The sequence below is a fragment of the Vicia villosa genome, unplaced genomic scaffold, assembly GCF_029867415.1.
Source record: "Vicia villosa cultivar HV-30 ecotype Madison, WI unplaced genomic scaffold, Vvil1.0 ctg.000756F_1_1, whole genome shotgun sequence".
Lineage (NCBI taxonomy): Eukaryota > Viridiplantae > Streptophyta > Magnoliopsida > Fabales > Fabaceae > Vicia > Vicia villosa.
Window position 1 is genome coordinate 465,502 of NW_026705338.1, and position 12,630 is coordinate 478,131.

At 35.3% G+C, this 12,630-nt stretch overlaps 1 protein-coding gene across 3 annotated transcripts; it reads left to right on the top strand.

Moving 5' to 3' along the window:
* Positions 1-1,813: 1,813 nt before the first annotated feature.
* LOC131630975 (E3 ubiquitin ligase PQT3-like) lies at positions 1,814-10,091 on the top strand. Of its 3 annotated transcripts, XM_058901719.1 has the most exons (16): positions 1,814-2,462; positions 2,674-2,861; positions 3,329-3,425; positions 3,650-3,731; positions 3,819-3,985; positions 4,664-4,740; positions 4,859-4,915; positions 5,020-5,176; positions 5,253-5,401; positions 5,549-5,713; positions 5,799-6,098; positions 6,288-6,329; positions 6,479-6,815; positions 7,055-7,174; positions 7,548-7,623; positions 9,188-10,091. In XM_058901719.1, the coding sequence occupies exons 2-16, from the start codon at positions 2,693-2,695 to the stop codon at positions 9,872-9,874; spliced, it is 2,682 nt and encodes an 893-aa protein (XP_058757702.1). In that variant the 5' UTR covers positions 1,814-2,462; positions 2,674-2,692; the 3' UTR covers positions 9,875-10,091. The 3 variants fall into 3 exon arrangements, with proteins under 3 accessions (XP_058757702.1, XP_058757701.1, XP_058757703.1); XM_058901718.1 differs by having other exon boundaries at positions 1,814-2,861; XM_058901720.1 differs by lacking the exon at positions 2,674-2,861.
* The last annotated feature ends 2,539 nt before the right edge of the window (positions 10,092-12,630 follow it).

Sequence of the window (12,630 nt, forward strand, 5' to 3'; positions counted from 1 at the left end):
CATGAATACTCTTGATAGACTCAATTATGTGATTTTGGAACTTAGGTCTGTTCCTATGGAATTTCGAGGCAGAATTCTTAGAGCCTTCACTAAATTGGGATACACGTGCATGGTCATTAAAGCACATACTATTAGAATACACCTTAAGAAAATGTTGTGTGCAAGTTTGAAATCTGAGATATAGTTCAAGACATTTGTGTCACTCTTGTTGAATCAGGATCCTACTTGCTACACAAATGTTCAAGTCGTAGGCACCTTTGCTTATGCACAATCTTAGACACATTTGACGTTCCTTATGAAGTCACCTTTTTTAAATTCAAGTGGGGATTGTTGAAATTCTTTGGATGATGAAAGACTTAGGCTATGTTTGGATTGACGGAACATAACGAAGCGAAGCAGAATGGAACATAGCGGAGCGAAATGGAGCGTAGCGAAACGGAACAAAGATACCACTCCATTGTTTGGTTATTTTATTTAAAATTTTTCATTCCATAACATACACTCCAAATTGGATGGAAGAAAAAAAATGGGAAATTGGATGGAATGGGATGAAATAGATTCCATCATGTTCCATTCCATGCCATCCATTATTTGTAAATCCAAACGATGAAATCTCATTAGTTACTATACCATTCCATCTCATACCACAAATCCAAACATAGCCTTAGAGTGGGGACTTGGAAGAAGTTAATGGCAATGGCATTAAGTTCACGATGAATGAGCACAATTATGAACTGGAGTGTGTTGGTGAATTTGAAAAGGTTCATTAAAGTCCCACATAGGAGGGAGAGCACACGTTGGTAGTATTTATATATTCCAAGTGGGTAAATTGGCTTGGGCCCGAAGGGTTATCCAAATTTGTAGTCGGTGAGAACACACTACCATGAAACATTACACACGCACGCCCGTCGCCACCGTCTGTCCGACGGGTCGACTCGGTTCGGTGTGATCTTGGGCTTGGGTTTTTTTCCAATACTTTTTGGTATCTGAAATGAGGAAAAACTTTTTAATATTATTAATCATACACACTAGGCTGTTTTATCTTGGAGGCGGCGCAGTAATTCGACTGTTTTGTATAATTTTGAACAGTGACACGAAAATTTTAAAGAGAGCTACCTAGTCCATAACTCAACCTAATAATTTCTTCTGTGGCTGAATTTTTAAAATCGTAGAACAACAAATATTAATTTATTTGAAAATAAAAATAAATTTAATTAAATTTTACCTACTTATTTATGACATCTAACTAAACTCAAAGATATGTGGTTCATCATAATATTTTTATAAACATTTATATACTGAGATGACTAAAGAAATATTTTATTACAAATATTTAATTTAAATGTTCTCAAGCATAATAAATATTTATTAAAAAATGTATATTTAATATGTTTGAAATTTAAATAGTTATAGTATTTCTTTTAATAAGTATTTTATGTTTAAAATCTAAAAGAAGAAAATTTCGAATCAATCAATTACTTACTATAAGGAAAAAAAATTATTTTCACAATTTTTTAGATATAATTAAGTGTATTTAGTAATTTTAATTAACCTACAAATTACAATTAATAAAACAGTTTTAATAATGCTGTAAAAAAACAGTTTTAATAAATAAAGTTCATTTTACTTTAAAAAATTAAAAAACCACACAATCCAGATGAAATATCTTTTATAAGATTTAGAAAATCCTTTATTAAATTTAAGCAAACCACAGATCAGGATTTACCTGCACGCATTCAAGTAAATCTAAACCGTTAGTTCAATATCCAATCACTAACAACCTATCAACAAAAAATCATTTAATTATTTCAGTGGATTCCAAATCCACAAAAATCACAACACAACACCCCTTCTCTCGTGAGTTCCATAATTCACCATTCTCTCTTTTTGCTCCATTTCTCTCTTTTCCCACTCCTCTGCTTCTCTCACCCTAACTTTCCCAACCCTAGCCCCTTTTTACTCCAACGGAAATTCCTTCAATTCTCCGTAACGGTTTCTCGATCCGCTTATCCGTTACCAGAAATCAATTCAGATTTTCCGTTGCTTCAACACTAGAAGAACAAGGAGGAGATGCTCGCGACTCTCATCTGAAGCTCCGTCGTCGCCGTTCAACGAGGTTTCCATCTGAATCAGAATCAGAACAACCGCTCACTGTCTCGTCGTGTTTGATTGTGTTGGATTGGATTACCGAAGGAACAGACAAATCTTGTTTGTTGTTATTCCTCTTCGGTTCAATTCGATTCCACAACAAACCCTAGTTACTGTTGATATGGCTTCTCGAAGCTTCTGATTTCATAGGGCTTTGCTTCTCCGGATTTGGATTTGGATTCGTCTGTTCAGAAGGAGATTTTTTAGTTGTACAAGGAATTTGATTTCTCTAGATTCGGAGTTTCTTAAGGAAGACGAAGCTGCAGAAAACTGTTGAAGAATTCTAGAAGTGAATCTCATCTTTGTGGCGATTGGTTCGATTTGTTCGATCTTTACCTTAGTATAATTTGCAAGTGTAGGAAAAAAAAGAGAAGAAAAAAAAATAAGTTTGAGTTTATTGTACTTTTTTATTTGTTTTGAGTTTCAATAACAGGGCTTTCTATTATTATTATTTTTAAATTTCAGAGGCCCTTTGATTCTCTTTGTGTTTTGTTATTGCTTTGGTAAATTAATCTTCTTTTATAGATTGAAAGAGAAATATACCATGGCGGTGTATTATAAATTTAAAAGTGCAAGAGATTATGATTCAATTCCCATGGATGGTCCTTTCATATCTGTTGGTACTTTGAAAGAAAAAATATTTGAATCCAAGCATTTAGGGAGAGGTACAGATTTTGATCTTCTGGTCACCACCAACGCCCAGACCAATGAAGGTTGGTTCTGATTTTAATTGAACTCTTATTTTCAACTAGTGATCTGGGGCGATAGCGTGGGTGAGTTTCAGGGTTTCAATTTGGTGCTTAATTTTAAGTTTTAAGAAATAAAAATCAAAGCTTTTGCAAATTTTTAACTTTGAAGAAGGGCTTCCTGGATAAACTTACCTTATTTATCCTGTTCCTTTCAAAGTACAAATTTAAACCAATCCCATCTGTCATTAACGAGACAGGTTTGATTTGATTATCACTCTCCACAGCCCCAGGTAAAAGAAAAAAATGAAGGAAAATAAACTAACAATTAAGAGGCCTAAAGTAAGGTGAAGCTAAACTGCAATATAGTTGTGTACTAATCAGAAGTGCACAATTTTTCTGCTGAGTTTATATATGGTAGTTCATATATTAGGGCTTAATGCAATAGCACATTTATAGTATTTTTATAGGTGCTCTGTCTCTTGAAATTTCAGAATATCTTGACGAAGAAACGTTGGTCCCTAAAAATACCTCGGTGTTAATTCGTCGAGTACCAGGACAGCGACGTTTACCAATTGTTGCCGAACTACAGTACTATCTCAAACCTTTAATCTTATTATTACTGTTATTGGAATTTTAACCATTGATCATGATTTGTGCATAAAAGTTTTTGTTAAAATAGGAAGTCATCAGCGTGTCATTTTCTGTTTATGTCCTCCATGTATAGTGGCGCAGCCAGAAACTACATTCTTCATTTGTGTTTGTGAGATAAATTATGTGTTCTTGAGTCGCAGCTGTATTTTTGCTTTTGGCAGACAAAAGGTGGAAAATAACATGGTGGAGACTGATCCTGGGAACAGTAGCTTAGCAGCTGAAGATATGTCTGCCATGAAATATGTAAGTCCATTTTTCTTTTCATTTTGTTTTTTATTAACAATTCAGCTGCATTCTTAAGCTAATTGAGCATTTCGTACCACTTAACAGCCCGAAGATTCAGACTGGGATGAATTTGGTAATGATTTGTATTCAATACCCGATCAACTTCCAGTTCAATCGGTCAACTTGATTCCAGAGGCTCCTCCCACAAGCAAAGTTGATGAAGAAAGTAAGCTTAAAGCGTTGATTGATACTCCAGCGTTGGATTGGCAACAGTGAGTAAATTATTCTCCTTTCTCTGGTGTGTTGTTCCATGCATGGAATCAACATAAAATGGAATTATAAGTATAATCAGTAGATATATGGAACCCAAATAAATACTAAGTTACTAACTCTTTCCTACCTACAAGAATGAGTACCCTCTCTTATTCTCTTCAAGAGGAAATGAAGATTATTCATTTCTGTAAGACCTGTATTGGAATAGTTGTTCCATGTTTTTTCTATCATCCTTATGCTATGTTAGAATATCTAATGATGGGTGAAATGAAAGGAGACAAGGAAACGGGTGGAACAACATGACCATCTTATGTTTGGGTATTTTATAATATGGAGAAAAACTTCAATTTTCTTGTCTGTAAGTGGACCAAATGAATTCGTAAAGAATGAACAAGCTAGATAGATCCCATACATTTCTAGAGGCGAGGGACTAGAGGTATTAGATGGTATGAACTCATCAATTAAGTTCCATTCAGTTCCTACTTATCTAAAACATTGTAGTCAATGGCACTAATTTGATTCCAGTCTGATTCATTCCATTCGGTATAATCCTAAGAAATCCTTATCCTTCATGAGATTTCATTCCACAGCTAAATCGCCTTTTCTTGGGTGAACACGCACGCATTCTTGGATTTATGATTTTTTATGTTGATTCTATATTTTTTTTTTTCATGCAGTCAAAGTTCAGACTTTGGCCCTGGTAGAGGTTTTGGAAGGGGCATGGGTGGACGGATGGGCGGTGGGCGTGGTTTTGGTGATTCTTTTTCATTCATCATTCTATACAGTTTTTTAGTGATTTGCTTCTTTGAAGACAAATATTAATATGTTTATGAACTAATGGCTAGTGGTTATTTACTTGTCGGGTTTGCCAGGTTTGGAGCGGAAAACACCTCCACAAGGCTATGTTTGTCACAGATGCAAAATGCCTGGTATGTCATAATTTTTAAGATTTCATAATTCTCCACTTGCTTACGAAATTCCGGATACCAATGTCAGTTCGGATAGCTGACTTTTTCTTCTCAATTTTGTGTAGGACATTTCATTCAACACTGCCCTACAAATGGTGATCCAAATTATGACATCAAGAGAGTCAAGCAACCTACTGGTATCCCTAGATCTATGCTGATGGTAAATCCACAAGGTTCCTATGCTTTACCAAATGGTTCAGTAGCTGTTTTGAAGCCAAATGAGTGAGTTTAATTTGATTCTTCTCTTCCACTCCGTTTTATGTAGACATGAAGCTGAGATTTATGTTCTTTCAAACAGGGCTGCTTTTGAGAAAGAAATAGAAGGGATGCCATCTACACGATCTGTTGGGGATCTACCACCTGAGCTCCACTGTCCCTTGTGCAGCAATGTTATGAAAGATGCCGTGTTGACAAGCAAGTGTTGTTTTAAAAGTTTCTGTGACAAATGTATGTGTTTATGCTTCTGTAGTATTTATGGTTTTCTGAATTAGAACTCATACTAAATATTTTTTAGATGTTGCAATGCTGAAGTTATTCTACAGATTGGAATCTTACGCCGAAGTTATGTGACATCTTTCTGAAAATTCTTTTCAGGTATTAGGGACTATATCATCTCCAAGTCCAGGTGCGTATGTGGTGCAACAAATATTCTCGCAGATGATCTTTTACCGAATAAGACACTAAGGGATACCATCAATCGCATACTGGAGTCAGGCAATAGCAGTACTGAAAATGCTGGAAGCACTTTTCAAGTTCAAGGTTATTAAGACTGATGATTTTTCTCTTGGACCATCACTGGCATCAATTATTGCATATATTTTTTAATTTGGGTTTGATTTTTCAGATATGGAGTCTGCCCGTTGTCCACAGCCGAAGAATCCCTCTCCAACGTCATCTGCTGCCTCCAAGGGAGAACTGAAGATTTCACTTGTTAATGATGGAACACCAAAAATACAGGAGACAGCTGGTGAAATAAAAGCCATTTCTGCCCCACAGCAGACGTCAGAGCATGCAAAGATCCCTAGAGTCGGTGATGTATCTGAAGCTACTCATGAGTCGATGAGTGTGAAGGAACCAGTGTCGCAAGGGAGTGCCCAGGTGGTTGAGGAAGAAGTGCAGCAAAAGCTGGTTCCTTCTGAGGCAGGTAATGTAGATTGCTGCTTATGTCATCCTATTTCTGTGTGGTGGTGATGGTTATTTATGCGTGTGCTTCTTGAAAATGATTTGGTGGAAAATGGACGATAGTGAAGTGCTATTTCTTGAATAGCAAAAGTTTATTTGTATGTTGATTTTCTGTTGAGGTGTTCTTATTTGATTTTTTTTGACTTTGTAGCAAAGAAAAAGAAAAAGAAGAAAGTCCGGATGCCTGCAAATGGTAAATCTACTGTTTTGTCTGATTTATCACAGTACCTGTAAAAAAAAAGTTATGGATTTGGATTTGTATAATGTTGCATTTAGTGGACCAGGGAAATGCTAATATTTTTACCCGGGTAGTAATTGCAAATAATCTTGCTTATCATGCAGATTTTCAGTGGAAACCCCCACATGATCTTGGAGCTGAGAACTATATGATGCCAATGGGCCCACCTCCTGGCTATAATCCATACTGGAATGGCATCCAACCTGGTATGGATGGATTTATGGCACCATATGCTGGTCCAATGCATATGATGGGTTACGGTCTAGGCCCCTATGACATGCCATTTGCAAATGGTATGGCTCATGACCCATTTGCAAATGGTATGCCTCATGATCCATTTGCAAATGGTATGCCTCATGATCCATTTGCAAATGGTATGGCTCATGACCCATTTGGCATGCATGGTTACATGATGCCTCCTATTCCTCCTCCGCCTCATAGGTATGCAATTTTATGTTTGTCAAATTTAAACTTCGGTACTTACCTCTTAGCATCTTTGTCACTCACGCACACATAAGTTACATACACCCCCCACCCACACAGATTCCAGGATATTATGTCTTATTGATGCCGAGGGGTAGATTTGAGGGTTGCAGTGTGAATACCAATAGTAAACGTGGTTGTTTGTTTGTCTACTCCAGAATGTCATATTGTAATTTAATAGTTATGACTGTGTTCAGGGATCTTGCTGAGTTCAGTATGGGGATGAATGGTCCACCTCCGGCTATGAGTAGAGAGGAATTTGAAGCTCGGAACGCCAATTTGAGGAGGAAGCGTGAAAATGAGAGGCGGGGGGAAAGGTACAAATTGAATTTGGTGGTTGTAATGCTCTGATATGCTTGTTTGAGAAGTTTGTTTAGGTTAAATATTTTGTACTTTGCGAAATAGCAACAGTTTTACCTGGGTTTGATGTCCTTACTTTTACATTTCACTTAATTTTGTTTCTGGGTGGGATATTGGAATTTTATCTGGAAATTTATTATTCTCTACAATTTATTATCTCCCTTTCCCCCTTCTTAATGCAGATTTTGGTTTAGTAATTGCAATACACTGCTCTACCTAAACTAATTTCTTCCTTGGCTTTACCTAGTGAATTTTGTTGCCTAATTTAATAACTGTCAAAGTTAACATGTTTGAACTTGTTTTAATGAGTTTATTTCTTTCATGGAACAGGGACTTCTCCAAAGATCGAGAGTTTGGTAGGGAAGCGAGCAGTGTTGGGGATGTTTCTTCAATAAAATCAAAAACTGTATGTACTTTTTATTGTCTTAATTTTCATCCCTCTCTGTGTGGACTTTTATGCGCATTTTACTTTTTGTGGGTTTTTTACCAAAAGTTTACCCAGAAACTTCAAGCTTGCAGAAGAACATTGATTGCACTATATAATCCTACAAATTATTTCGCTCCTTTAATTATATTAGTCTATGGCAATTGTTTCTTCTGGCTTCTTTTATTGATAAAAAGAATTGTTTATCAAGCGATATTCTGGTTGATCATGAAATGGTTGAGGGATCGATGCCCATTTGTCTCGCCATTAATTTATGGTCAACAGCATCAACTGGTTTAAAGTGGGTTAAAAGAAAATGATGATAATGCATTGCTGCATGTGATAATGGTTCAGTGCTGTTACTAAATCTTCACTGCTCAAGTGTCGGATGGGTATATGCTTTGAACCATTGGAGGTTCAAATCATTTAAGCAGGCTGTTTGACGCATTTTGTCTTTGGACTCTAATTGGGTGACAAATTTTTGGCGATTTTTTCAAGATCATGGTTGATTTCTTCCACATTTGGTTTTCCAGATGATAATTAGTGTTTTCTGAGGAGGGTGGAATAACTTGGACCATCAAGTTCAGAGATTCCTAAACTTTGGATAGTTTGATTTTAGATTTAGTTGTTTACAGCATGTCTGTAATGTGTGTTTCCTTTTATTTAAGGTCTCTTTAAATTTTTTTAATACAAAGGTTTTAGGGTTACAATGCCTGAATGGTGCCAATGGGAGATTTGACCGAGATTCTCATTCATTCATATGGCAGCTAAAGTAATTCTGTGGCTTTTATTTTCTAGCAACTTCTAGCTCTATAAGCAGGAAGCCCGGGGTACCTTAATGCCCCCTTAATTTTCCTTCTAGATCTATGCATCATTTTTTTAACACATCATAAATCCTACATGCGAATAGTAACAATGCCTTAACGGTTCATTTATTATGTCAGAATAGAGAGAAAAAAAAATAGTTTTACATTTATAAAAAAAATATAAAAACTGATTTTAATTATTTAGCTATAGAGGTGTGTTGCATTCGGTAAGTGTGAGAGAAAGTAGTTATTCTTTTGCCTAACATACTTCGTTTACTATGGTGAATTCTTGCTTAAAAGAAACAATCAAACTGATCCACTGAAAAATAATCAAACCGATTGAGATAAATTAGGATTAAGGAACATAATCATTTAAATTCGGGAAGAATATTAATCTTAAGAAAATACTTGGATCGAAGTTTAAAAAGTAGCAAAATTAGCAATACATGATGCACATTTTTTAAGACTCGACATGTCAATTTATTTTAACTTTGAAAAATACGTTCATTTAGATATTAGGTTGGGACCAAAATAAGAGTCATCTTTGAATGCATTTAATAAAAAAATTCATCTTGTTTTCAAATTTGCCTTGTACCAATATTATCATTGTATTTTGGTATTGTGATTACATGAGTTGGGTGTTATATAATACTCTTCATAGTTATTATTATTATTGGGGGTGTTAATGAAAAATAATGCACTTATGGGCCTAACGGTTGGGCTTTTATATTTTGGTGCAGAAACCTATTCCACCGTCTGCGGGTAGTGATTATCATCAACACCGCCATCGTTCTGAACGTCTATCTCCAGATCGAACTCACCGTGAAGTGGAACCGCCACGTCCAATTAAAAGAAAATCAGATCACCACTCAGAATGCGAACGTGATGATAGGGATCGCGACTACGACTACGACCGTCACCAGCATCGCCGTCATCACCGAACAGAATCCTCATCCAGGAAATCATTAGAACCAGTTGCCAAATCCTCATCCAGGAAATCATCGGAACCAGTTGCCAAATCTACATCTCGAAAGTCACCAGAACCAGTGGCAAAATCCTCATCGAATGCTTCACAAGCTATGGCGGCGGCGGCAGCCGCAGCGGCGGAGCGCAAGCATAAGGCCAGCGTGTTCACACGGATAAGTTTCCCTTCGGAGGAAGAAGCCGCTGCGAAGAAGAGAAAACTAAGCACTACTTCAGTGACAGAATCTTCCACCGCGATCGCCAGTGCATCCGCGGCACCTTCCAATAGCTATTACGAAGGGAGGAAGAGTAACGCTGACATGGATGATTATGAATCTAGCGACGATGAACGGCATTTCAAACGGAGGCCGTCAAGGTACGAGCCTTCTCCTCCGCCGCAGGCTACAGATTGGAAGGAGGAAGGAAGACACTCTAGAGGAACTAGAGATCGGAAGCATCGATAGGTGAAGATTTTGAACGTGTTGTAGTGCTCTTTACGCAATGAAATTATCGCCAACAAAAAACTTTACCTTTCTCTTCCGATGCTTAAAATAAACTTTGCTAGGATGGTTTTGACCGTGTAACTTTGTTGTGACTGTTAAGTATCAATAATTTCGTCCATGTACAATTATGTACTATGTTTTATTCAAATCTAATTAAATGTATGTGTTGATTTTTCCATTTTCTTCCCTGAAATTATGTCTTCTTTTCGATTATGCTTTAAGTTTCTTTTTTACATTTCTTAAATGATAAACCATAACATGTATTCCGTCCGTTTTTTATTATAAGTCGTTTTAGAAGAAAAAAATTGTATTTTAAGATAAATGGTTTTACAATTTCAATGAGTAATTAATTTTATTTTTTCTATTATATCCTTAAATATTTATTATTCTCTCTCTTTTCAATTATATAAATTTATCTTCCACATGTCATTAATGGAGAATAATTTTGTAAAAACCTTCATAATTCCTCATTTTCATACAACAATTATTATTTTTCTTAATCTGTGTGAAAAGTCTAAAACGACTTATAATAAAAAACGGAGGGAGTACAAAATAGGTTTTTTTTTTTTTTTTTCACTTGTCAATGAAAAATATTTACAAGTCTTAGTTTATTTGTGCAAACGTGGAGAGTCTACCTATTTTTTTATAGTCATTCATATTATCAAAGACCGTTTTGTTTTTAATAATTATTATAAAATTAATTTTTTTATATTAGCAAAAATATTTTAATTATTATATTATAATAACATGCATAAAATTTTTTTTCTCTCGGGGTGTGTTCATCTTCGAACATGGCTTCTTTTATACGGGAGTTGAAGTTCATCATATTACGATCTAGAGAGTGATTTTTTAGAAGAAATGACCTCCTTCACCTTTTCACCTATATCACCTTTTCTCTTGTATAGATGTGTTTATTGATTTTTTTTTTAGTAAATCAAATTACAAGTTTTCATTCATTTAGATTCAAAAAAATTCTATAGACAATTTGTACAAAAAAAGTTTGAGAAAATTAGAACAAATGAATAAGATTTTTCAGAAGTAAAAATTAGAAATGCATAGAAAGGTAAAACAAACGAAGAAAAATTATATAAAATCGAGTAAAATTGTTAATACTAAATATGAGACGCGGATTCATACATTTTTCACAAACTCTTATCTCAGTAACTTAGATGTGTGAATTCTATAGAGAATAATTATGAAAATTTCGAATCCTTGTCACAGAGACGAAAACCACTTATATACTATGTACATTAATAACCGTTGACAACAGTCAATTCTCCAGCGTTCGACACGTACACCATTACGTGGTCATTTGCCCCTTGCTTTGCTTCCACATTTCTTTAGTTCTTGAATTCCCATAAACTCCTATCAATGTCGACAATTGCCCTTAAATCCCAACTGCTTCTATAAAAAAAATATCTTCAAGTCTTCTAATTGCCCCTATCGAGAATTAAGTTGTTTCTTTTCGACTACTTGTGATTCTGGCGTTAAAACATGATTGTGTTGTATTCCAAATCACTACAAATCTTTTTGAGATTTTGAACATGTTTTGAAGAGAAAGTGATCCTAATCTTGGGGATATGTTCTTGAGATTCTTCCAAACTAGGCTTAATGGGTTAATAATTCACCTAATCCTCGAACTCAAGAATAAGTCCTAAAACACTTGATTGGCGAGTGGAACTCACCACCTCAATCAGAGTAGTCAATATGTTAAAACTATAACTAGGTCATTTTACACTTAGCAATCTCATACCTTTATATCACACTTTCATGTCAAAATACTAAACTAGAATTCCCATGCTAACAGATGTCCCTAAAAAATGTCAAATTCTGATCATGTTTACATATTGGAAGAAAGTGGTGTTTTTTAGTAAACACTCGACATTGTTCAAAGTAGTATGCATACATCCTCGTCATCATGATCTCTTTCACAAAACCGTCATGTCAAGAAATGTGCGTGTAAACTGCATTAGGATTCCGATTTCCTAGACCATCGTGAGCCACAAGAATTAACCATTTTAAAAATCATTTAATTAATATTATCTAGAAAATCAAAACATTAGTGAGTTTTTAATTCAAAAGGGGAAATTGATAAGTCCCTCTTCAAAATCTATATATAGACCCTCATTTGTTTCTTTCTTCTTCGCCACATTGTTTTTCTTTTCTGAACCCTAAGAGCCCTCACATTTCTGCAACTTTTGTTTTGGTTTTGTTTATTTTTATGTCTTTTTTTATGAACCACGAAGCCCAAAAAGTCGCCTACATTCGAAAAGCATAGTTGAATGCATTCATTTTCAGTCCATATGTCCTCACCCTTTCAAGGATTGTGAAGGGTCGTCCAAATGACCATTTTTCTACGAGGATTTAACAACTATATCATCAATATAAACATGTATAAAGGTCTTAGTGAAATCATGAAACATAGAATTCATTACCCTGTTGCTGAGTCGACCAACAGTTCTCCAACAAACATCGGATATTCATATTTTGGAGTAGCAACATTTAAGTCTCTAAAATCTATACAAAGTCTAAGAGTTCAATTCTTTTTAATAACAAGAACTATATTTGCTAACCATTCAACCGGTCAGTTCGTATGAACTTCTTTCTCAAAATCCTTTTTATTTCTTCTTTAATCTTTGACATTACTTCAGGTGCAAATCTCCTTGGCATCTGCTTCACTGGCCTCTTGTTAGGTCGAATAGGCAATCTCAACTCCA

Excerpts from the sequence above, each read along its gene's own strand:
- LOC131630975 (XM_058901718.1), top strand. The coding sequence starts at position 2,693 with ATGGCGGTGTATTATAAATTTAAAAGTGCAAGAGATTATGATTCAATT. Across the intron at positions 5,402-5,548 it reads TAAAAGTTTCTGTGACAAAT|GTATTAGGGACTATATCATC; the intron begins GTATGTGTTTAT and ends AATTCTTTTCAG. Across the intron at positions 6,816-7,054 it reads ATTCCTCCTCCGCCTCATAG|GGATCTTGCTGAGTTCAGTA; the intron begins GTATGCAATTTT and ends GACTGTGTTCAG.